Source organism: Nerophis lumbriciformis, linkage group LG09, assembly GCF_033978685.3.
Source record: "Nerophis lumbriciformis linkage group LG09, RoL_Nlum_v2.1, whole genome shotgun sequence".
NCBI lineage: Eukaryota > Metazoa > Chordata > Actinopteri > Syngnathiformes > Syngnathidae > Nerophis > Nerophis lumbriciformis.
Window position 1 is genome coordinate 4,155,073 of NC_084556.2, and position 26,721 is coordinate 4,181,793.

Genomic DNA, 26,721 nt, shown 5'->3' on the forward strand with positions numbered 1-26,721 from the left:
TTTTATCTCATAATTATGACTTTCCATCCAAACTTTGATTCATCTCATCATTATGACTTTTAATCTCATAATTTTTTTTTTGTGGCGGAAACGGGCTTCCATAGTGGTTTGATGTATTTTTTTTTCCATAGTACGAATTTGTAAGTGTAAATACTTTTTTTTAAATGTATTTTATAAACCTTTATTTATAATATGAACATTTACTTACAATCAAGAAACAATAAACAAAACAAGTACAGAAATAGTACAGAACAGCGGGGTTGTAAACTCGATAAACCCAGGTAACACGCGAACGTTATGAGAACGTTAGGAGAACGTAGTGGCATTGTTATGGGAACGTTAGTTTGTAACGTTCAAAGAACGTTAGGTTGTGGAGTTCTTGCTTGGTTAGCAGAACGTTAGCCAAGAACGTTTGGCAAGAACGTTTAGGGAACTGTTTAGGAACATGCTATTTTCGTCTGTTTTTGCTCTATATTGTCAGGACTAACACTCAAACACAAAATTCAACAATAATTCTTTATTAGTGATAATTATAATACAATAGAAATGGAATGCAATGGTATTTACGTCTGTTTTTGTGCTATATTGTCAGGACTATAACAAACAGAAAATTCAACAATAATTCTTTATTAGTGATAATTATAATACAATAGAAATGGAATGCAGTGGTATTTACGTCTGTTTTTGTGCTATCTTGTCAGGACTGACACTCAAACAGAAAATTCAACAATAATTCTTTATTAGTGATAATTATAATACAATAGAAATGGATTTGCATTCTATTTTAGTTACTTAAGTAACTAAAATAGAATGCAAAATATACAGTATATGGAACAAAATGTTCCGTAAATAATCCAAATTTGGCACACAGCATCATAGATTTCACAGCTTTTTGGTTGTTAGAGGTAGAGAGTGTTTTAAAATAGAGTTCTAATTATTTTTTAAAGGCACAAAAAACTTACATTTATGAATATAAAACTTAACCAAAAGTATAATGAGGTTACAAATGTAAAATTCCTTTTAATTTTTTTTTCATCCATCCATTTTACTACCGCTTGTCCCGTTCATACAGTGCAATCCAAATAGTGTAAGTGTAAATACTGGAGAAGAGCCATTCAATAATATGACAACCCACTGCCTGTTCACGCGAGATTCGGCGAGACTATAAGTTAAGGGAACATGGCGTCGTCTAATTTGCTAAAGGTAAGACCCCCGCTCCTATTCAATTAATTTCCACCTCACGGCCACCGAAGTGCGTGTCACCGGCAAGGTGTCGCGTCGCTGATAAAGTCTCACGCTCACAGAGCACCCGAGTCACCGAAACCCCGCGGGTCGTCAGCTTGACGCCGGCGGGGAGCATTTTAAGTTTGCTAGCATTAGCTCTCCCTGTCTTGAGATTTAGCTTGGCTAAATGGCTAAGGTATTATACACCTAAACAAGAGAGGGAAAAAGGCAGCCCACGGCGGCGTGAAGACTGTGTCCTGGGCCGCATGTCCCCACATAACCGGGTGTGGACGCGTTTTTGTCCGGCGCAACCCACGCAGAAGAGGAACTATTAGCGGTGGCCGCGCAAAGCTTGAATATCATCTGTCAAGTCAGGAATCTGCAGCTGACTCGAGCCCCCCTAAAAACCCACGCTAAAGGCTGCCAAAAGGCTACTGCGTGGTATTTTCTGCACGCTGAGCCGTCACTAAACCCCCCTGCTGGTCTCTTTCTAGGCATAACAGCACCTTTTGACTCTTGTTTTTTTTTTTGTCAGAGCACTTTTAAGGACCTACTGCGAAAACACTAATCAAAGATCGTCTAAATGACAGATCTGCGTTGTGTTTCTAAAGACATACTGCAAAAATGCTACGACGTACTGCACAAATGCTATTCAAAGATCCCTCGAATAACAGCTGTTTTTAAATACCTGTTGCCCAAAATGTTTTTTGATTGAAACTTTTATTAGTAGATCAATACAGTACATATTTCGTACAATTGACCACTAAATGGTAACACCCGAATAAGTTTTTCAACTTGTTTAAGTCGGGCTTCACGGTGACAGAGGGGTTAGTGCATCTGCCTCACAATACGAAGGTCCTGCAGTCTTGGGTTCAATCCCGGGCTCGGGATCTTTCTGCGTGGGTTCCCTCCGGGTACTCCGGCTTCCTCCCACTTCCAAAGACATGCACCTAAACACTAAAAATTGGCCCTAGTGTGTGGATGTGAGTGTGAATGTTGTCTGTCTATCTGTGTTGGCCCTGCGATGAGGTGGCGACTTGTCCAGGGTGTACCCCGCCTTCCGCCCGATTGTAGCTGAGATAGGCTCCAGCGCCCCCCGCGACCCCAAAGGGAATAAGCGGTAGAAAATGGATGGATGGATGGAACTTGTTTAAGTCGGGGTCCACGTTAATCAATTCATGGCACAAATACAGTATACAGGTAAAAGCCAGTAAATTAGAATATTTTGAAAAACTTGATTTATTTCAGTAATTGCATTCAAAAGGTGTAACTTGTACATTATATTTATTCATTGCACACAGACTGATGCATTCAAATGTTTATTTCATTTAATTTTGATGATTTGAAGTGGCAACAAATGAAAATCCAAAATTCCGTGTGTCACAAAATTAGAATATTACTTAAGGCTAATACAAAAAAGGGATTTTTAGAAATGTTGGCCAACTGAAAAGTATGAAAATGAAAAATATGAGCATGTACAATACTCAATACTTGGTTGGAGCTCCTTTTGCCTCAATTACTGCGTTAATGCGGCGTGGCATGGAGTCGATGAGTTTCTGGCACTGCTCAGGTGTTATGAGAGCCCAGGTTGCTCTGATAGTGGCCTTCAACTCTTCTGCGTTTTGGGGTCTGGCATTCTGCATCTTCCTTTTCACAATACCCCACAGATTTTCTATGGGGCTAAGGTCAGGGGAGTTGGCGGGCCAATTTAGAACAGAAATACCATGGTCCGTAAACCAGGCACGGGTAGATTTTGTGCTGTGTGCAGGCGCCAAGTCCTGTTGGAACTTGAAATCTCCATCTCCATAGAGCAGGTCAGCAGCAGGAAGCATGAAGTGCTCTAAAACTTGCTGGTAGACGGCTGCGTTGACCCTGGATCTCAGGAAACAGAGTGGACCGACACCAGCAGATGACATGGCACCCCAAACCATCACTGATGGTGGAAACTTTACACTAGACTTCAGGCAACGTGGATCCTGTGCCTCTCCTGTCTTCCTCCAGACTCTGGGACCTCGATTTCCAAAGGAAATGCAAAATTTGCATGGTTGGGTGATGGTTTGGGGTGCCATGTCATCTGCTGGTGTTGGTCCACTCTGTTTCCTGAGATCCAGGGTCAAAGCAGCCGTCTACCAGCAAGTTTTAGAGCACTTCATGCTTCCTGCTGCTGACCTGCTCTATGGAGATGGAGATTTCAAGTTCCAACAGGACTTGGCGCCTGCACACAGCGCAAAATCTACCCGTGCCTGGTTTACGGACCATGGTATTTCTGTTCTAAATTGGCCCGCCAACTCCCCTGACCTTAGCCCCATAGAAAATCTGTGGGGTATTGTGAAAAGGAAGATGCAGAATGCCAGACCCAAAAACGCAGAAGAGTTGAAGGCCACTATCAGAGCAACCTGGGCTCTCATAACACCTGAGCAGTGCCAGAAACTCATCGACTCCATGCCACGCCGCATTAACGCAGTAATTGAGGCAAAAGGAGCTCCAACCAAGTATTGAGTATTGTACATGCTCATATTTTTCATTTTCATACTTTTCAGTTGGCCAACATTTCTAAAAATCCCTTTTTTGTATTAGCCTTAAGTAATATTCCAATTTTGTGACACACGGAATTTTGGATTTTCATTTGTTGCCACTTCAAATCATCAAAATTAAATGAAATAAACATTTGAATGCATCAGTCTGTGTGCAATGAATACATATAATGTACAAGTTACACCTTTTGAATGCAATTACTGAAATAAATCAAGTTTTTCAAAATATTCTAATTTACTGGCTTTTACCTGTATACTATCACCATAATACGGCGTGGCGCAGTGGAAGAATGGCCGTGCGCGACCCGAGGGTCCCTGGTTCAATCCCCACCTAGTACCAACCTCGTCATGTCCGTTGTGTCCTGAGCAAGACACTTCACCCTTGCTCCTGATGGGTGCTGGTTAGCGCCTTGCATGGCAGCTCCCTCCATCAGTGTGTGAATGTGTGTGTGAATGGGTAAATGTGGAAGTAGTGTCAAAGCGCTTTGAGTACCTTGAAGGTAGAAAAGTGCTATACAAGTACAACCCATAATACAGTCATCACACAAGTTAATCATCAGTATTGATTGATTGATTGTTTGAGACTTTTATTAGTAGGTTGCACATCCATCCATCTTCTTCCGCTTATCCGAGGTTGGGTCGCGGTGGCATCAGCCTAAGCAGGGAAGCCCAGACTTCCCTCTCCCCAGCCACTTCGTCCAGCTCTTCCTGTGGGACCCCGAGGCGTAGTAGTCTTCCCAACGTGTCCTGGGTCTTCCCCGCGGCCTCCTACCGGTCGGACGTGCCCTAAACACCTCCCTAGGGAGGCGTTCGGGTGGCATCCTGACCAGATGCCCGAACCACCTCATCTGGCTCCTCTCGATGTGGAGTAGGTTGCACAGTGAATTACATATTCCGTACAATTGACCACTAAATGGTAACGCCCGAATAAGTTTTTCAACTTGTTTAATTCATGATACAGATACTATCAGATATACACTATCATCATAATACAGTCATCACACAAGATAATCATCAGGGTATATACATTGAATTATTTACATTATTTACAATCCGGGATGTGGAGGGGGGGGGTTAGGTTTGGTTGTTATCATCACTTCAGTCATCAACAATTGAGAACAGAGAAATGGACATTGAAACAGTGTAGGTCTGACTTGGTAGGATATGTACAGCAAGTAGTGGACATAGAGAGAGAGAGAGATCAGAAAGCATGAGAAAAAGTATCTACATTTGATTATTAACAATCTGGGGAGGGTGTTAGTTTAGAGTTGAAGTTGCCTGGAGGTGTACTTTTATTGCGGTTTTGAAGGAGGATAGAGATGCCCTTTCTTTTACACCTGTTGGGAGCGCATTCCACATTGATGTGGCATAGAAGGAGAATGAGTTAAGACCTTTGTTAGATCGGAATCTGGGTTTAACGTGGTTAGTGGAGCTCCCCCTGGTGTTGTAGTTATGGCGGTCATTTACGTTAAGGAAGTAGTTTGACATGTACTTTGGTATCAGGGAAGTGTAGCGGATTTTATAGACTAGGCTCAGTGCAAGTTTTTTACTCTGTCCTCCACCCTGAGCCAGCCCACTTTGGAGAAGTGGGTTGGAGTGAGGTGGGATCTGGGGTGGAGGTCTAAAAGTAACCTGACTAGCTTGTTCTGAGATGTTTGGAGTCTAGATTTGTGGGTTTTGGAGGTGCTAGGGTAACAGGAGGTGCAAGCGTAATCGAAAAAGGGTTGAACAAGAGTTCCCGCTAGAATCTTCAAGGTGCTTTTGTTGACCAGAGAGGAGATTCTATAGAGAAATCTCATTCGTTGGTTGACCTTTTTGATTAAACGCACCTTTTGCCTCTTGTTTTTTGTGTCAGAGCACTTGTGGCAGGATCATTTTTAAGGACCTACTGCGAAAACACTAATCAAAGATCGTCTAAATGACAGATCTGCGTTGTGTTTCTAAAGACATACTGCAAAAATGCTACGACGTACTGCACAAATGCGCTTGCACCTCCTGGTACCCTAGCACCTCCAAAACCCTGAAATCGGCGCCATCTGCAGTCCGACTTCTTCAGGACTTTGTCCCAGGTGTGGGACAGGTGGTACGCCCCCTCGTCCCGGCCGAAACCGCCAGGTACGGAAATGAACACAGGTCTGGCTATAAGAATAACAAAATTGCAAAAATGCTTGTTAAAGATTATCTATAAGACATGGGCACTGTGCTGTTTTGAAGACCTAGAGCAAAAACACTATTCAAAGATCCTTTCCGTGACAGGAGCTTTCTGCTGTTTTCAAGAACATATTGCAAAAATGCCAGTAAGAGATTCTCTTTATCAAAAATAAATGCTAATCAAATATACTTCAAAAGAAGGCACTGATGAAAAATAACTACACAGTGCTAAAATAAAATACATTCTAACTAAATTAATGATAATATATATGTTTCTTAAATAACTGTCAATACAATTTAAGTGTAAATTAACATACAGGTACACTTAAGTCATAATTCTCCTATGACTTTCGCACCAGACTTCTGTTTATTTGATATCAATACCGCCACAAGTGGTGGAAAAGTGTATTACAGCTGAGAAACAGATATTTTTGGCTTTTCAGGACTTTCCTGCAAAAAGGTAAGTCAAAGATCTCATATGTGAGGAAGCGCTGTACTGTCCTCAAAACAGGAGTGCTCTGCTGTTTTTGAGGACTCACTGAAAAAATGCTGGTCAAAGATCGTCTATAAGATACAAACGCTCTGCCGCTTTTAAAGACCTACTACAAAAAATACTATTATAAGTCCCCTTAATAACAGGAGTACTGTTATTTTTAAGGCCCAACTGGCAAAATCCTAGTCAAAGATCATCGCTATGACATGACTTGAAGCACTCTGCTGTTTTTAAGGACAGACTGCCAAAACTTGAGAATTACGTGATATAGATAGCACTTTCTACACCAGCGGTGCCCATTACATCGATCGCGAGCTACCGGTCGATCGTGGAGGGTGTGTCACTCGATCGCCAGCCGGGCATTAAAAAAATAGACCTAAAAATTAGCGATCATCAGTCTTCACCAATACGTCACTTTCGTCACTTGATTGACATTCACGGCACCCGGAGTCTTGTGAGATGACGCTGGCTGCTGCAAGCTCATTATTAAGAAAAAATTACCGACAGGAAGACGAGAAACACTTTGTATTTCAACAGACTCTCGCGCCGTACCTGCCGTCAAAACTCTAAAGACCGACTGCACAGTTCCTATCTTCACAATAAAAGCGCTCCGTCATCCTGCCTGCGCTAACAAAATAAGAGTCTCAGAAAACTGGCGTGCACAATGTATTTCTTGTAAAGTGTATAAAAAGGAGTATGGAAGCTGGACAAATAAGATGCCAAAAAACAACCACTTTCATGTGGTATTGGACAGAAAGGAGGACTTTTTTTCTTCCTCCATTTGAAAATGTGGACGTTATCAGCATTAATGTCTGATTCCAATCAATGCAAGTCATCAGAATCAGGTAATACACCAACTTATATTCTTGTCTTCATGAAAGAAAGGAATATACATGCTTGTATTATCATTAAATACCTTTAACTTGTTAACAAAAACGTCTCTTTCATAATTAAATAAATATAAATGATATATATGAATGAGGTAGATCCCCTCCAATCAAAAAGTAGCTTGCCTGCAGAAAAAGTGTGGGCACCCTTGCTCTACACAATGTTCATACCCCGTATTATCGTCGTTCCTGCGATGCGCATTACTAGGTGACGCTGTTACGCCAATTTGGAAAAGTTTGAGGCTCTGCGGCACATCATGTGCAGATAAGTGCTATTTAGTGCTTGTCATAGAAGCCTTTGATTGACAGCTGCTTTAAAAATAAAATGAAGATGATCAATACTAAAGGCATGTAAGAATGTAGTGTTTCACTTAGGTTGCTGTCACACAGTTGACGTGGGATCAATTCTGACTAAAAGTCCCAATCCCGTCGTCTTTCTTGGATTTATACTTCCAAGGAAAGCATGCTGCTTCCTTGTGACCTTCGGCAAGATCAAATGATTAAATGTTTGATTCCTTTTTACACATCTGCTCAGTCTTCCAATATCATAACAACAGCTTGTTTTCCAGAACAAAGGCTCCCTTCAGTTTGAGGACAAATGGGACCTGATGCGTCCCATCGTGCTAAAGCTCTTACGGCAAGAGTCCGTCACCAAGCAGCAGTGGTTTGACCTTTTCTCGTAAGTTTGTCGTAAAAATCTAACTGGTAGGGGGGTAGGGGGGTGGACTTTCACAACTCAACATTGTGTTTTTCGTCCCCACAGAGATGTCCATGCAGTGTGCCTGTGGGATGACAAAGGCCCCGCCAAGATCCACCAGGCCCTTAAAGAGGACATTCTGGATTTCATCAAACAAGCACAAGCAGTAAGACAAGCCCTCAAGTCTATTTACATGCCACATTTTTATTAATGTATTTTCAGTCCTATTTCATATCAGTGCAGAGTTGTCATAGTTGTCCTATGACAACTTTGCACTGCTGGTTGTCATAGTGATACAGCATGAAACTGCTCTGACTGGGATATTAAAAGGGGAGAACGATACAATGATCTTGAGATTTGTACATGCAAACCAGTGGGTGGCACCAAATGAGCTTCTTTGCCTGTCACACACGTGTGCTGGAGACTTCAGACAGAGCTGGGTCAAGTGGGCAAATTCTCGCAGCTAATTGTTATGATCTCCATTTTTATTGCAGTCTAACCGCTGTTGTTTTACGGATATTGAAAAACATGATGTAAACGTATTCATATTTTATGTAATACTTTTTATGTTGACGATTTTGTTTTAAAAATGAGGGGTTTCCCTGACCCGATATTGATATCAGCAAAAAACAAGGCTTGCATCTAAAATCTCCGATATCAGCGCTCCGATACAAGCAGTCCTGCAGCGTGTCTACTTGTGCAAAGCTGGACAGCCACTTAACATCTAAATGTCCTCCAATAAGCACACACCTTTTCCTGTATATTAGTCAAGCCATTTACAAAAGGTAAACATAAGGGGTGTCAAAAAAACCAGATTTTCGAATGAGTCGCGATTCTCATTTGTAACGATTCTTAATCGATTCATTAAAAAAAGTATTATTTTTTTAAATTGTATTAAATTTTTTGTAACTCCGTCCCGTCCAGCCACTCAGACAAATCATATTGTTAATGTATATGCTCATATCTGCTGTACAAATATACTGAGAAATGTTCACATACTTCTCTGGTTGCCTTATTTGTATTTGACATAAAGTTTGCATGTTCTCCCCGTGACTGCGAGGGTTCCCTCCGGGTACTCCGGCTTCCTCCCACTTCCAAAGACATGCACCTGGGGATAAGTTGATTGGCAACACTAAAATTGGCCCTAGTGTGTGGATGTGAGTGTGAATGTTGTCTGTCTATCTGTGTTGGCCCTGCGATGAGGTGGAGACTTGTCCAGGGTGTACCCCGCCTTCCGCCCGATTGTAGCTGAGATAGGCTCCAGCGCCCCCCGCGACCCCAAAAGGGAATAAGCGGTAGAAAATGGATGGATGGATGGATAATTAAATATTTGAGTAGGATTTTACTAAACAAAACCGGTTTTCTTTTAAGTAATAAAGAAATTGATCAGAGCTGTTTATCTATTTTATGGAGGAATTTAATTAATCATAGAACTTGCACCCAATGTTATTAAAAAAGTATTGATTTTGAATCGAGAATCGTTTTGAATCGATTCTGAATCGAATCGTTACTCCCAAGAATCCAATTGAATCGTGCGGTGCCCAAGATTCACAGTCGTAGTAAACATAGTAGCAGAGGCGGATCCAGACTATTTTGAAGTGGCAGGCACAGAGTGTACAACCAATACATTAGGGGGGTTCAAGTTAAAACGACAAAAAAGAAAGTTAGTGCCTTTTATATGTAGACCAATAGGTACTAATAATTACTGCTCATGAATCACACAGAAAACAATGATGTCTTTATCATATATATAAAATGTCAAATAAGTTTTCGTAGCCAAAGACTGTTAATGTGAAAAAGTAAAACATTTTCAAAATGCATGAAACTCTTATGCACAGTTCCGCTATAACTAAAGAAAAGAAAAAATGAAACTGCTTCTCCTGTTGGAGAAATGTCTATAAAGTGAATACGTTTCAAAATGAGTCTGTGAATATGTATTCTCCTGATTCAGTGTTTGAGCTTAAAGGGGAACTGCACTTTTTGGGGGGAATTTTGAGAGACAAAACCTTTTTTTATTTATTTTTTGCTTTCTAATCGGCTCGTTCTTGGTGGCTAGCAATGCAGCTAACGGGAGCAATCAGATCTACCTCTAAATCACTTTAAAAATGCATTCAAAAACCGTCAACAATACTTCATTTATGTTCCGTAACCCGTATAATAACCAAGCTGTAGCAAAACTGTTATTGTCAGAACGAACAACGGGGAACTCTTTTTCTAGCATAGTTACACATCGGCATTCTTCGGTATTAGCCGTAAAAGCTAGCTACAGAAAGAGATAAGCTAGCTTCTACGTCAGCGTTTGAGTTTGTGATGCACAACACAATATAATAGGACAACACTGTACTGGCTGAAAAATATGAACAATTATATTACAGTATCTATAAAGTATTAGCCCACATATCACGTTTTGTTTGTACACAACGAGCCAGACAGTGTATACACTAGTTGTACAGTGATGTGTTGCGTGTATCATGATTAATATTAAAGTATGACTCACTCAATAGACAGTTCCACGTTTGGTCCATCTGGTAGGGGAAGTTTTTTCCGCTTTATTTGGGTAAGCACTCCCTTTATGTTGAAATGGCATGGCTTCAACTTCCACATTTTGCAGCTTCGAGTCACATTGACTTCACTCTCTCGGCTTTCGTCTGCTCCAACATTTCACTCTTCATCCGTGCTCGCTTCTAAAACCCGCAGTTCATCCGCTGTATATTCAGCTTCAAAAAGATAAGGTTGTGAATCCTCATTTGTCCAAAAAAACAGTTGTCTTCGTTGTCAGTAACCAAGTCTGCCATGATTAGAAAACACACTTGTGTCTGATTCCGGAAGTAGGAATGCACATTTGTTGCCACAAGTCGGAAGTGCGCTGCTATGGAAACGGAAATCAATGCGCTGAAGAAATCAGTCCCGACAGTGATTAAAATGATGAAGATACGGTAAATATTGTACATATTACATATTGTTATGAATGTGTCTTTTATCACATTTTATATATATATATATATATATATATATATATATATACTTGCAGTGTGTTTATAAAACGTTAATAGAGGTGTTTGAAGTTGTTTTAGAGGGCTTTGAAGGCTACAACGGCTACTCCCTGTAGCTGCATCTTCCAAGCGTTTTTTGTCATCTTTAAAATCCTAAAAAAAAAAAAAAGATGTGTTGCTGTCTCATAATGATTAACAGTGTAGAATGTCAATACAGAGTTTGAACCTAGAAGACAATTTTTTTCTTCAGAAAAAAAACTTTTGTTTAATAAAAGAACATTGCAGATATTATTTTCCAAGTATAAATATTTCTGTGTAATTCAAAGCATTACAGAAAGGGAACTTGAACAAACAAGTCTCAACCATCTTAATTCTAATTGTTCTGATAGAAAACTGCATTACAGCAGGTAAAACTCCAAACATCATAATTAAGTGTTCTAGTATAACAATATCCTGAAGCACATACTTAGGTAGAAATCTTACTGGATGAAGCTACGTGTACTGTAGTAGGCTACATACGTCAATTGTTTGAACCAAACAAAACTCAGCCAGCTCACATAGATTAACTACATAAAATGCATTAGAAAATGATCTGCATCACTAGACAATGCCAAATAAAGACATCACTGGGTAAACATTAGGCACTACATAAATTAATAAATAAAACCTGAAATACAAATCTAAACTGGCCAGGAAAAAAACAAAACTTACAACAAAATTATATTTCTTAGTTGTGTCCTCGTTATCAAACTTAGCACTGCTTCAGCACCAAGGAGACCACCTGGCTGTTTTTATTTTTAAGTTTTGTCCATGAAAAGTGACTTCACTGTTTCAGCTGCTGTTACTTTATCTGTGTTTGAATCCTCTTTGTGTTTTAGAAGGAACGTGTGCATGGACAGGGAAGCTTCTTTTTGAGCAACTCCTTGTTTGTAAGCCTCGCAGCTTCTGTCATTTCATGTCATATTCACCTGCGTGTGAAATGGTAAACGACTCGAGCAGATTTCGCACAAAACTTTACCAGACTAGCCTTGTATTGGTTTTACCTCGGAATAGATGGTTTGCTAGTCTTTGTTGTAGCTGCATTTACCTTTTTTAGCTGTACAGATTGTGATTTTCTCCCCTTTCTCCATTGCTCACACTCGTGCTGCACACGGAGATGCCGTACTGACCTGATTTGCATATTTCTAATTGGTGGGTGTGGCCATCTGTGTCGCAGTTTGATTGACATGACTAAACAACCCGACCTTCACTGCTTTCGCCACACAATGCCTTCCACTTGATAAGTGTCAGATTAGCCGTACAGAACAACCCATTTCAAAACGAGAGGCCGACTGTTAGCAATGCGGGACGTCTAGTCACCCTATTTTTAACCTGTGGCTGCAACATTTCCATCACAGTGTTGGAGAACTCTGTGGTAGTGTCTTACCTGCAGTCGTCCTTTGTCAGATCCTGTTTGTAGAACTTCAAATTAAAAGCCCCCTTTTATTTTAGACAGAGTTTTCTCATAATAAATACAAATACTGTGTTTTTGAATGTGGTTGGTGACAGAATAGAGGGGAGCAACTACATGACTGACAGCGTCAAGAGCAAATTTAGTTTGGGGTGGCGCACAAGCTCTGTCACTGCATAGTAGGCTATAGGCTACTAGGAGATAGCAGCTACACAACAGCTAAGCACACAATAGCACACAAGCTAGACATATGTAATAAGTGTTAGTTGAAAATGATTGCAGTCTAAAACAGCACATTTGTCACTGTGAACAAGTATCAACTAATTATAGTTGCATATACACATACAAAATATGTTGATTGATCGAATTTAGTTTATTTCAAACATTAACACAATTACATTATAATACATCACACATCAGTTCATATAATTTCTCTATATGTACATCATGTTTGAAAAGGAGTAGGAAGAAGCAAATCTTATTTAATCCTACCCATTTCCCACGTCAGAGCGTTTACAAATACAAATGTTCATTTACTGTCTTCTATTTGTAACACAAACACATCAGTGAATAATGAATACAGCAGTTCTTGCAATAGATAATTAAGTCAGTCATGAACATACTGAGATAAAGAATATCTATTTTTCAATAAGGTTGAAGGTGTTTCTCATAATTCTTCTCAACCTCTTAAACTAGATCATATCAGTACATTGTTTAACTTATTTGCTTAATCCATTCCATAGTTTAGTTCCACATACTGATATACTAAAGGTCTTAAGTGTTGTTCGTGCAAACAAATGTTTTAAGTACATTTTTCCTCTAAGGTTATATTTCTCCTCTTTAGTTGAGAAGAATTGTTGTACCTTCTTGGGTAGCAGGTTATAGTTTGATTTGTACATCATTTTAGCTGTTTGCAATTTTACCAAATCGTTGAGTTTCAGTATCTTTGATTCATACATCTCTATATCCAACATGATGTATCAGTCTAACTGATCTTTTTTGTAACACGGCTAGTGAATGAAGTGCACATTTGTAGTTATTTCCCCATATTTCTGCACAATAACTCAGATATGGTAAGTATCTTCAAGGCAGAAGTGTATTAGAAAGTATCAATTGATAAATGTGTCCGCATCATTCAACTTACTGTGTCATGAGCCTAAAGGGGTCCTATTGTGCAAAGCCAACTTTTCTTACCTGTTGGTTTTTGTGTAGTCGGGATCCCCATAACTCTCGCAACTGTGAAATCAAACCATAGAGCAGTGGTTCTTAACCTTGTTGGATGTACCGAACCCCACCAGTTTCATATGCGCATTCACCGAACCTTCAGTAAAAAATATATATCTTTTTTTTTTTTCAAATTCAAGACAAAGTTATATGTTTTTTCACCGGTGCACAAAATGAACCATGCATGAACATCACCTTGTTCAAAGAACAAAACCAACACAGTGCATAAACTCACAACAATTTACACACCTGCAAATCAGTGTGACTTCTGCTGTTGCCGTATCCATAATACGCCGATATGGAGAAGTTTTTATTTACACAATGAGTCGGGTGTGTCTCGACATCCGTGGCAGAGGGTCCGCCGAACCCCTGAGGCCGACTCACCGAACCCCTAGGGTTCGATCGAACCCAGGTTAAGAACCACTGCCATATAGGCATGGCAGGGATATTCATAAAACATTATTGCCTACTTCCAAACTTTCCATTTGGAATTTGAGACTGTAATGACGTATTATTATATTATTTTAAGTTGTAGTTTATAAGTTCCTTCTTTTTCTCTATCCTCTTGTTTTGAGGCAGCCTGGCTCGTACATGCACATGCATCCTCCACTGTTGCCATTTCTAATACAAAATAGCGTATAGTTTTAACTTAGTTGACTTGATATCCATCCATCCATCTTCTTCTGCTTATCCGAGGTCGGGTCGCGGGGGCAGCAGCCTAAGCAGGTAAGCCCAGACTTCCCTCTCCCCAGCCACTTCGTTCAGCTCTTCCAGTTGGATCCCGAGGCGTTCCCAGGCCAGCCGGGAGACATAGTCTTCCCAACGTGTCCTGGGTCTTCCCCGTGGCCTCCTACCGGTCGGATGTGCCCTAAACACCTCCCTAGGGAGGCGTTCGGGTGGCATCCTGACCAGATGCCCGAACCACCTCATCTGGCTCCTCTTGATGTGGAGGAGCAGCGACTTTACTTTGAGCTCCCCCCAGATGGCAGAGCTTCTCACCCTATCTCTAAGGGAGAGCCCCGCCACCCGGCGGAGGAAACTCATTTGGGCTGCTTGTACCCGTGATCTTGTCCTTTTGGTCATAACCCAAAGCTCATGACCATAGGTGAGGATGAGAACGTAGATCGACCGGTAAATTGAGAGTTTTGCCTTCCGGTTAAGCTCCTTCTTCACCACAACGGATCGATACGGCGTCCGCATTACTGAAGACGCCGCACCGATCCGCCTGTCGATCTCACGATCCACTCTTTCCTCACACGTGAACAAGACTCCGAGGTACTTGAACTCCTCTACTTGGGGCAAGATCTCCTCCCCAACCCGGAGATGGCACTCCACCCTTTTCCGGGCGAGAACCATGGACTCGGACTTGGAGTTGCTGATTCTCATCCCAGTCACTTCACACTCAGCTGCGAACCGATCCTGACTTTATATGGAAGCGCTAAAAGCTACAACATGGCTGACGGGGAAAAGATGTAGTCGAAAGGGGCATGGCCGGGAGGAGGACTTTGGCGTGTAAATAATATCTGCCACAAAACGATAGACAGCCAAAAAGCGAGACCAATTTGCCCATTTTTTGTCCAGAAATAGTCAGAAAATCCATCTAATGCACCCTAAATTAAACAAACTGTATGCAATAAAATGTGAGAATATGTTGATTTTAGAGTGTCTCTAATGCCAATTTTGTTTGCATCTTGTCACAAAGCGGGTGTTGAGTCACCAAGATGACACGGCGCTGCTGAAGGCCTATATTGTAGAGTGGAGGAAGTTCTTCACACAGTGCGACATCCTGCCCAAGCCTTTTTGCCAACTGGAGATCACGCTGATGGGAAAGCAGGGCAGCAACAAGAAGTCCAATGTTGAGGACAGCATCGTCCGCAAGGTGAGAGACCGAACTGACGTGCTAGATCTAACGCGGCGCCGTACACGAATAATCTAACGCGCCGTTGTACATGATTGACCTCTATCCACCGACTTTGCCCTGCAGCTGATGCTGGACACGTGGAACGAGTCCATCTTCTCCAACATCAAGAACAGATTACAAGACAGTGCAATGAAGCTGGTCCATGCTGAGCGGCTAGGGGAAGCCTTCGATTCGCAGTTGGTCATCGGAGTACGGGAGTCCTACGGTGAGCAATGCACACTTATTGCATAATCACACTGTCAATAGCTTTATCATTTACAACATCAATTCTATCTCATCTGAAACAAAGTATAACTGCTCACACAAAGTAAATTAAAAAAAGGGAAGCTTCCATTTTAAATCTAGTGGTCAACATTACACATTCTTTTCTTTTTTCCATTTTTGTATTTTTCATTATTACAAAACACAAACGCCTTGAATAAAACCTATATTAAATGTACACTCATTTTTCTAAAATTTTAATTTTCTCAAATCATTCAAGTGTTAAAAGATGAACCTCTGCTAACTTTAAGACATTTTGAGATTTAAAAACGAGACACTTTTAGGCCTCATGTTTAATTACTGTTTCTTTTTTTTATATTTATTGTCACACAAGTGTAGAAAAAGCTAACCACTAGGGGACAATAAATATTGCCTCAATGAGTGTGTGGCACACTCACTGGTTGTATTGACACTGCTCTGATACTTTGTGTTTCAAAATGGCTCCATCTGCTGGATTAAAAAGTCACTACATTTGACCTGCAAATAAAATTAATAGAAAATGTTTTGTTTTTTTAAACCATTAGCTTTGTAGAAAATAATGTGAAACATGCAACTCTGGTCAATGAACCTAAAGAACAAGAAAAGAAGAACATTCACCTTATTTGACGCTATAAAAGAAAAATCCATTGCGCTTGATGATGGTGACAAAAGCCGAAATCAAACGCGGCAGGTCACTCCCTTGACTTCATTTTGTACAAGCTGTCACTCGTGAGCCGAAAGAAACGCTTCCTAATAAACGCTACTTCACGCTTCACACTCAAGTGACACAACAGCTGTATCAATCACATGTTTTTTTCTTAGAGTGACACAAACATCCTCGAACACACTCGATGCTTCAGTATCGTTTGACCCATCACTACTAACCACTGTCTCCCTTCTCAGTTTCTTCTTTTGTTGTTCTCTTTCTTGAGTTGCAAAACAAGGCTCAAGTAAACCCTTGGGCAAAGTGTTATTTTTAGTGTTTGTTAAAAACTTGTCAAAACACTTTTAATTGTCAAAATACGTATAAAGTACCGTTATGTCTAATTTTTTGCGTTTCTATCGATGTCATCTCTTTGTGGCTGCAGTAAACCTGTGCTCCAACCCCGATGACAAGCTGCAGATCTACAGAGACAACTTCGAAAAGGCCTACATGGACTCGACCGAGCGCTTCTACAGAACTCAGGCGCCCGCCTATCTGCAGCAGAACGGCGTCCAAAACTACATGAAATATGTGAGTGTCGCACAGGCTGGGATCTTTTAATAAACATATATGTGGAGCGCTGTATGAATACACATTGTCAACCTGTCATCAGGCTGATTCCAAGTTGAGGGAAGAGGAGAAACGTGCACTGCGATACCTGGAGACGAGGCGCGACTGCAACTCTGTACAAGCAGTGAGTACTTTGTAACGTATTTTTCGGATCATAGGGCGCACCGGATTATAAGGCGCACTGCCAATGAATGGTCTATTTTTTATCTTTTTCATATATTAGGCGCATTGAAACACTTCCTTGCGGTCTCCATAAAATGTAATGGTGGTTCTTTGGTAAGATCATCTTCAAGCCGCTTTCTGACAGTCGCTTTCCGGATGCGCCGTTTTGTGGGTTGTCTTATTTACGTGGCTCACTTATTTACGTCTTCTCCCCGTCATCTTTGTTGTAGCGGTGTAGCGTGCAAGGACGGGAGTGGAAGAAGTGTCAAAAGATGGAGCTAACTGTTTTAATGACATTCAGACTTTACTGAAATCAATAACGAAGCAGCATCTCTTCATCAGGAAACAACCACACTGGAAATGTGTCCCGTGAAAAAATATCCGAAAGAAACTCTAATAACTAAAGTTCCTTGGGTGAATAATGTAAACTCACTACGCCGGTATGTTTTAGCGCTTTCATGGCCAGTTTACTGACAGATATAAGTAAGACATTTAAACTACTTTATATTAGATATGGCAACAGCGGAGAATGAATGTCACATAACAAGAAGATAGACAACAAAATAAGTTTATTGACTATAGTGTCGGCGCGGACGCGCGCAATTTTTCAGGATTTATGCAGATCCCAAATGCAGATCGGCAGGTACCAGAAGGTAAGAAAAGTTGCTTTTGCGTAATATTGCGAAACAAAACGCCAGATAATGTCTTACCTTATACACACACCATAATAATACTCGTAGGTTTTAATGCGCCGACAATCTATGCAAAATGTTGACGATAAGAAAGTGTTTTAAATATAGAAAAAAAATAGGATCCCTTTAATGGCAAAGACTACTTCCAGACAGTGGCAACACCTAGAACAAACTGAAATGAACACATAGGGACAACATTTATTATCAGCACAGTTTTAAATGTTAAAAAATAGCATTTATTATCGCATAAACATACTTAAAAATTGCAAAAAATGGTACTGTTAAATACCGATATTGATATAAATGTGAAATGTATCCATCTCTAATGTCCCAATACTTTTGTGCACGTGCATCTTCACACACAAACCTCTGTTTCTGCTTCCCAGCTGATGGAGTGTTGCGTCAACGCGTTGGTGACGTCCTTCAAGGAGACCATCTTAGCAGAGTGTCCGGGCATGATCAAAAGGAATGAAACAGATAGTGAGTACCAAAAGCTTCCAGAAATTGGTTTTGGTTATGATTTGTTTGTTTCAGACATGTTTATCAAGTTACATTAAGGAACAACACGTGGTTACATTTGCACAATTCAACATATCCCAAGAGGAGTAAATTCCATGTATTTTACCGATAATTCATTCACATCAAAACTTTTACATGTTTAAATGTAGTTCCCTCCCTGTGTGAAAGAAAGCAAGGTGTTGGAAAAAATATATAAATAGCAGTACATCTCAATATGTAAATAGAGAGCAAGCACAATGAGACTCAAGAATGTTGACTTATTTCTACAATTCATAAATAATGTCTAGATCAGTGACGTGCGGTGAGGTTCATGACTGGTGAGGCACTGACTTCATCACAGTCAGATTTACAAACATATGAACCCTAAAGAGTATCTTATTCACCATTTGATTGGCAGCAGTTAACGGGTTATGTTTAAAAGCTCATACCAGCATTCTTCCCTGCTTGGCACTCAGCATCAAGGGTTAGAATTGGGGGTTGAATAACCAACAATTATTCCCGGGCGCGGCGCCGCTGCTGCCCACTGCTCCCCTCACCTCCCAGGGGGTGATCAAGGGATGGGTCAAATGCAGAGGACAAATTTCACCACATCTAGTGTGTGTGTGACAATCATTGGTACTTTAACTTAACTTTAACTTTACACATACAAACTGTAGCACACAAAAAAGCACATTTAATTAAAAAAACGTTATTATGGTCTTGCCTTTACTTATAAGTGCGGGAACAGTGGTGTTCGTGTTGGAGGAGTTGTGAATGAATGAAATATGAAATCCGTGCTGCAGTCTGCAGGTGTACCTAATGTTGTGTCCCTGCAGTCGTTCACGGCTCCTCCGGCGCGAGCAATGTTGTTTTTGCACTTTTTGGCTTCTTGTTAAGTGACTTTTTTTGGATGGATTCGGTCTTGCACGTGGAGGGTTTGGGTGTGGGCTTTGGTTGGTGTGGCGCTCCCGTCGGGGGGTGCAGTCTGCGGCGAAGGTGCCTTAACCGGCACCAGGAGGCGGGGTTACGCGAGCCTCAGCCAGTGCGTCTTCGCAGCAGTTTTAGGATTGCTCAGCACAAGAGATACTTTACACACATACAGTTGTTGACAAAATACACTGTACATTATATACCTCAGCTAACTAAACTATGGAAATGTATAATATAATTCATATAGCAATACGGTCTCACTGCACAGCAGGCCAGCAGTTAGCCGAGTCCGCAATCCATGTTGAGGCACAATTGAGTGATGTGCCTCAACTGGCTGCTGATCACCGCACCGTCTCTTCTCAGTATTTGAACGGCAAATGTGAAAATTCAGCGATTTTGAATAAAAATAATCTAAAACTGGTGAAGTTAAATGGAAAATAACTTTATAGTATAATCAATGGATACATATAACAATTTACGGTAATAATTTTTTTTTCTTTTTACATTTTTTTTCTTTCCATCCTCTAGTGACCGCACGTCACTGGTCTAGATATACATAAAGTAATAACTTATAAATGATAGTCAATGGATTTAATGTATTACTTATTATTGGGGATTATTTCTGTTACTATTAGAGAGTTGTTATAATCGACTTTAGCTGAGAATTTGTCTTTTAGTTACCTGTAGTCAAGATTAAGATGATTCATTTTCAGTGTTTGTCCCGTTCCTTGACGTCTTTGACAACAACTTCTTTGGCTTCATCCTGTCCTCCATTTGACTTCATTTAGATGTTTCCGGGCCCTCAGTGTCCCCCTGCTTCCTCAACTGGCGTGCTTTCTTGGCGATGTCAGTGTTGTATTTTGTCAGATGTTCATTTTTTTTGTAGACATTGGTTCCTTTCAGCTTGACTCTGCGCCTCAGCATACCGACCTTGCATTTTTTGTCGATGAAATCTGTGATGATGAAAGCTATTCCTGCTGGACAATAGCGGCATTTCTATTGCAGTTTTTAGCAAAATAAAAGCGATATATTTAAAATGTCGACAAAGTACATGCTTCTGTATGTATGTATTTAGTATAATATTTATTTACTGTAAACAACACATTGAACATAAATTGTTCTCAGGACTGGACTGTGCACCTTACCTCCTTTTGCACTATTTTTCTTTTTCTTTTCTTCCCATGTTTTGCATATTTTGTAGACTGTCGCACTGATACTGGAGTTGCTTTTAATCTAATTGTACCTGTGTATAGTGACAATAAAAGGCATTCTATTCTATTCTGTTTGCGTCATAAGCCGTAATTCTCGTAAAATCTCATCCCGTAAGACTCCACTATGAGGAAGATATTGCTGCCACCACTGTTGCCGTGATGTCAATAGATGACGAAGGCAGCGGGTGATCGCTCAAAGGCAACATCCTTATGGTCTCCTTGACATTGTTCGGGCATGTGAGTCTATCCGAGCCTGCGGGTCGGCCTCTATTGCGGGGAAGGGACCCGCTCCGACCGGAAGCGAGACAAGACAATCCGTCTGCCCTAGTTGTCCTGCATTGGCGCCCCACCATTTGGGTACTTAGGTGACCTCTAAATGCGCAAAGTGTTTCCATCATGCTTTTGCGAAACACTTCGTAATCGAAACGTCTCAAAAACCACCTCATGAGGGTGCAAAAATGTTATAGCTATATATATATATTTTTAATATATGGTTGTCAATGTTCCCTCTAATTGTTCATGTGTCTGAGCAAACACAAAAACTCCCTGAGCATTCAGTGGAGCACATGTGAGCAACATCACATGTGGCAATATCAGCAGCACACCTGTCTCAAACCAATCTTTTATAATAACACTCAAATGAGAGGAGTCATTTTCATGAGATTATTTTGTGATATTAGTGATTTGGCCCACTTGTAATGAAAATAAAAGAAATCTTGTTTTTCATAAGCTATGGATTAGTATTGTACAATATGTCTGGGTGGGGGTCCTGCTTTGGAAATCATTTGTACCCCTTTCAGAGATCACATTTAGTTCCCCTTAAACATCCTCATGTTGCACAATGAGATGTAAGCATAGGATGAAGTGTGCATTCCTGTAACTTTCTCTAGTAACAGCATTCCATGATTAATATAAATAAATTAACATGAATAATAAATGACAGTAGAATAAGCACACGTATGACTGAGGAGTCATAGTGTAACTTTGTGTGGTGTTTGAGTTGTCTGACTTTTTGTGTGGCCATAAACGCACCAGTGGCTTAGTGGTATGCGTGTTGGTGACAGATGACAAGTTGGTTTTGGCCTGGTTTGTACGGCAGAAAATGACTAGTTTTTCGGGATAGAAGTTTTTTACTCATGTTTTTGGTGTGGTTATGGCCGAATATAAACAGTTTTGCGCAATAAAGTGCTCGATATAATTCCTGTCCTCGAAGCATCTCGATAGACGTTACAATAATTGAACGGTGTTGACGAACACCGTTAGGGTCGCTTGTTGTCACTGTCACTCAGAGTTGCATTGCATAATTATACAGAATAAATGTGTTTATTTTGTTTAGAATTCAGATGGGATTTGATGTGGTGCGCGGCATATATTTGCTGTGCGCAGAGGACGCTTGAGCCGTGCGCAATTGCGCAGGCGCGCACCTTAGAGGGAACGTTGATGGTTGTTTATGGCGTCACATTAGTGCCAAAAATCAGAGCGCATAAAAACTGTTATCGCGCGCTGATTCTCCACTTCGTGCGCGCGCGACACCATTTTGCGCGCGCGCGGTGCCTTTCTGCGTGCGCGCGACGCCTTTCTGCGCGCTCTCTGTGTACTCCTGGCATCTCTCCTCGCGCTGTGATGTTTCTTTTTGGCACTTTGGGGGCGGGTATGCTTAGACGGCCCCTTCTTTCTGATTGGCTGTGAGCATTTTTCATATGACCAATCATTCTCCAGCGTAGCAACGTTGTAGCCATCTTACCTCGGACATCTAGCCTCAATCATTACATTGATGTCAATGGTACATGTACTAATTAAATTACCATAACTTGCTCGATTTTCGACCAATTTACAAACGGTTTGCCTTGTTACAAATCTTATTACATGTAGATATGACATAGGATGCTGTACCTGTTGAAATTACCTCTTTCGCTTTAAAAAAAAATGACTTAATTGTGCAACATAGTTGTGTAGGGTCAGTGTTAGTCAGTTCTCTGATTATTTTAAACTGTTTCAGAATACATTATTAAAAGCTATTTTTAACATTTTAAAAACAAAATTCGAAGATTATTTCATTACTTTTATGGCTCAATCAAAAGAAATTCCATAAATTAGAAAACAAATGTTCAAGAAGAAGTGAAAATATAAAATAATGTTATGGTTGGATGTTATTGCTGGTGGACCAGTTCCGGCTGAAAGATGTGATTATGGTGTTTGTTGTCTTATTATTTATTTGGGTCACATTTTGTATTACCCTGTATTGTGTTTATGTGGTATGAAATAACCTTCATCAGCGCGCGACATTTTTTTATCCACTTCTTCCTCCGTAAATCTTGATACATATTGACGATGACCCGCCCTGCTATACTTCTGATTGGCTCTGAGCATTTTTCAGCATTTTTCGCCTGACCAATCAGAAAGGAGGGACCGTCTAAGCATACCCGCCCCCAAAATGCCAAAAAGAAACATGACAGCGCGAGGAGAGATGCCAGCAGTACACAGAGAGCGTGCAGAAAGGCGTCGCGTGCGCGCAGAAAGGCACCGCGCGCACACAGAAAGGCACCGCGCGCAAAATGGTGTCGCGCGCGCACGAAGTGGAGAATCAGCGCGCGATAACGTTTTTATGCGCTCGGATTTTTGGCACTAATGTGACGCCATAGTTGTTTCCATTACCAATTTTTATTTTGCAATATTTAGGTATTTTCACATTTCTAGGGGTAATGGAAATGCAGCTATTGGAATGCATGTTTCATCCACCCCCTGTGATTGCAGAAAGTTGACCACCTGTTGGAGCAGCATCATCTTGTCCTCTGTTTTCAGCTGCTCTGCCATTAGGCATGCACGTTATCAGAAGCCCAGTCCTAATCACATTGTTCATACAGACTCTTGCACTTCCTGGATTGGACACATCATTTCATACATAATGTGATTCCTCACATTATTTTGCTTCTTAAAACATTCACTTTATCTTTCAGACGATTCACTTGTTTATGAATGTTGCATTATCATTCCTCCCTCCCTAGTATGTTTTGTTAGTTCAGCCCAATTCCCATATTATTTAACATTGTTACTACTTCTTGGAGACAACCTGATATTTGATGCTTTTCCATATCATCCTCCTCTGGTGCAGAAGCCTTTTTTCTGCTTAAGTGGTTGGTTAGAAGGCTTTAAAGTTCAGGGGTTAGCAATCTGATCTGGAATTATTGTCAAGAGGTTGGTAAAAGTGCCAAAATAGTTCAAAAACCTTGAATTTGTCCTTCTTCACAAGAAGTGATATAAAAAAACAGCCCTGACTTAAACTTCATAAGGAGACTTAAAGTTAAAGTATCAATGATTGTCACGCATGCACTAGGTGAGGTGAGATTATCCTCTGCATTTGGCTCATCACCCTCACCCCCTGGGAGGTGAGGGGAGCAGTGAGCAGCAGGGGTGGCCGCGCCCGGGAATCATTTTAGTGATTTAACCCCCAATTCCAACCTTGTCATATTAATCTGTGTGTTTCTGCATCTCAAGTGTTTTTTTTTGTTGTTTTTTTAAATGTTAGAGTTGCATCTGATGTTCTCACTGATGGACAAAGTGCCGAGCGGCATCGAACCCATGCTGAAGGACCTGGAGGAGCACATCATGAGCGCCGGCCTGGCTGACATGGTGGCGTCCGCCGAGACCATCACCTCCGTGAGTGCCCTTTCGGCCTTGATAACATTACAGGCGGGTCTCTGCCTTGACAAGACTTGTCCCTGTTTGTCGCAGGACTCTGAGAAATATGTGGAGCAGCTGCTCACTCTGTTCAACCGCTTCAGTCGGCTGGTGAAGGAAGCGTTTCAGGATGACCCGCGTTTCCTCACGGCGAGAGACAAAGTGAGTCTCGTCCCCTTTTGCATTGGTAAAAGCCGGTACTATCAGGTGCCATTGGTTGAGCAAATTTCTCGTCAAAAAATGACAAAAAATAAACACGTGCAAACGTTAGCTTCGGTGTTATAATCCTCAGTCTCCCGGGATCAAATTTAACATATGTCAACTTCTTTTCATCCCTTTGCAGGCATACAAAGCAGTCGTCAACGATGCCACTATTTTTAAATTAGAGCTTCCATTGAAACAGAAAGGGTAAGTGTGTAACTGTGTTTTTTTTGTATTTAATTTAATTTGATGTGTATATTTCTTTATTTTCTTCACAAGCAAGTGAAAGATTTTTGATACCTTTAATTTATTTGTATTTTATTGAACAATAAATCAATTAATTTTAATCCTGTAGTAAGTCACTCGCTCAAAATATACTGTCAATTTCGAAAACATTTTAACCTGCAAGGAATGAGCCTTTTCAGTCCAGTAGCATCAAATCACTGCTTTCCACCTTCAACACTTGACACAGCTTTTAATATGTGGCATCAAAGGGGTTTGAAATGCTTCAATGATCTTTTTATAGACAATATATTCGCCTCTTTTACGGAGTTGTCCAAGAAATTTAATCTACCCAGTTCCCATATATTTAGATATTTCCAGATAAGGGATTATGTTAAAACAGTTCTTCCGCAGTTCCCTAACAAACCCTCTAAATCAACCACAGATGAAATTATGTCTTTAAATCCAATAAAGAAGAGGGCAGTCTCACATATACTTAATTTACTCTCAGGATTAGAATGCACTTCCATGCTAAGAATCAGAACAGCATGGGAACAAGATAGGGCTGCAGCTAACGATTATTTTTCTATCGATTAATCTATAGATTATTTTTTCGATTAATCGGTTAATCTATAGATTATTTTTTTCGATTAATCTATAGATTATTTTTCCTTTTACCGATTATTTTTTTTATTTAAAATGAAGAGGAAAAAATAAATGTAGGCCAGTTTTTTCAAAAGGCATGGCTTTTATTTACAAAAAAAAAAGTATGGCCACTCAGTCAACATTGACAACAACATGACAAAATATTCTGTAACAATGTAAATTTAAAACTTTTAACATTTAACAAAATTAAAAGTAGCTTATTTGCTTTTTAATGTGCAAATATAAAAGTAAACATCCAGTGCAAATCTTAATATTCTGGAATAGTATAAGCATTTCAAAAGTAAAAGTATTGCTTATTTTGCTTTAAAATGTGCAAAAATAAAGATAAACATCCAATACAAAAAAGTGCAAAACGGAAATATTCTGTAACAAGTGTAAACATTTCAACAAAAGTAAAAGTATTGCTTATTTGCTAAAATGTGCAAAAATAAAGCTAAACATCCAATACAAAAAAGTGTACAGTGTAAACATTTCAACAAAAGTAAAAGTATTGCTTATTTTGCTTAATAACACAACAATGATAGTATGATTAAAGTGAAAGTTAATTGTTGGTTTGTACATAGTATATGTAACTGTTAATGTTGTAAAAGGTATTTGCACAACTAATTAACGTTAGCGTTTGTGACACGTCTTGTGCCGTGGGGTTCTTTCAGGACCGACAGACTGAACGCCAGACGGCTTTGCCAGGTTTACAATCTTTTAATTTTAAACTAAGTCTTTTCTCTTCCAACTCTTTTCTCTCCTCGCTTTTCGGCTCCTCTTCCTCGCTCGCTCGGATCGCGCACCTGGGCACGATTGCGGCGTCGCTCCCGGCGCGCCCCGCCTCGCCGCTCGCTCGCCGCCGCCGCCTCTCCACAGCGTTAAAGAGGAGCGCGTCTTTGTAAACACTGAACAGGCACGCCAAACGCGCCTCTCAGAGCGAAACGGTGCTTTAGTTTATGAATTTACAACGCAGATACAAATGACACATTCATGTTTTTGTGTAATAATGACAACGTATACGCACGCGGACGATTTACTTGGTGATGGCAAGAACGCTGTCGGGGGTTTTCTTTTCAAATGTTCGTTCATAGCCGTTGGGCTGCTATGATAGGCCATTTCCGCTCGACACAGTGTGCATACAACAACGTTATTAGGCCGTTTATTGAAATACTCCGACACTTTTGACGACTTTTGGCGTGCTTTTTTCCCCTCGCTCGCATCGTCTGCTTTGCGCTCCGCCATGACAGTAGTGTGACGTAAATATGCGACACGCCGACGCACAAAAACGGCGTCGACGTATTTACGTAACCGATGACGTCGACTACGTCGACGCGTCGTTTCAGCCTTAGAACAAGACCTCCAAACATCAATAGATGACGTAACCTGGGCAAA

The 26,721-nt window shown here is 40.6% G+C and overlaps 1 protein-coding gene across 1 annotated transcript in view; it reads left to right on the top strand.

Annotated features, from left to right (window-relative positions):
• Positions 1 to 1,086: 1,086 nt before the first annotated feature.
• LOC133607802 (cullin-5) overlaps positions 1,087 to 26,721 on the top strand; it is a 43,292-nt gene continuing 17,657 nt past the window's right edge. The window contains exons 1-11 of the mRNA XM_061962765.1: positions 1,087 to 1,203; positions 7,859 to 7,968; positions 8,053 to 8,152; positions 15,356 to 15,532; positions 15,638 to 15,779; positions 16,903 to 17,048; positions 17,131 to 17,211; positions 18,328 to 18,421; positions 24,107 to 24,237; positions 24,313 to 24,420; positions 24,602 to 24,666. Coding sequence (XP_061818749.1) covers positions 1,180 to 1,203; positions 7,859 to 7,968; positions 8,053 to 8,152; positions 15,356 to 15,532; positions 15,638 to 15,779; positions 16,903 to 17,048; positions 17,131 to 17,211; positions 18,328 to 18,421; positions 24,107 to 24,237; positions 24,313 to 24,420; positions 24,602 to 24,666 — 1,178 coding nt within the window. The 5' untranslated portion in view covers positions 1,087 to 1,179. The remainder of the gene's footprint in view (positions 1,204 to 7,858; positions 7,969 to 8,052; positions 8,153 to 15,355; positions 15,533 to 15,637; positions 15,780 to 16,902; positions 17,049 to 17,130; positions 17,212 to 18,327; positions 18,422 to 24,106; positions 24,238 to 24,312; positions 24,421 to 24,601; positions 24,667 to 26,721) is intronic.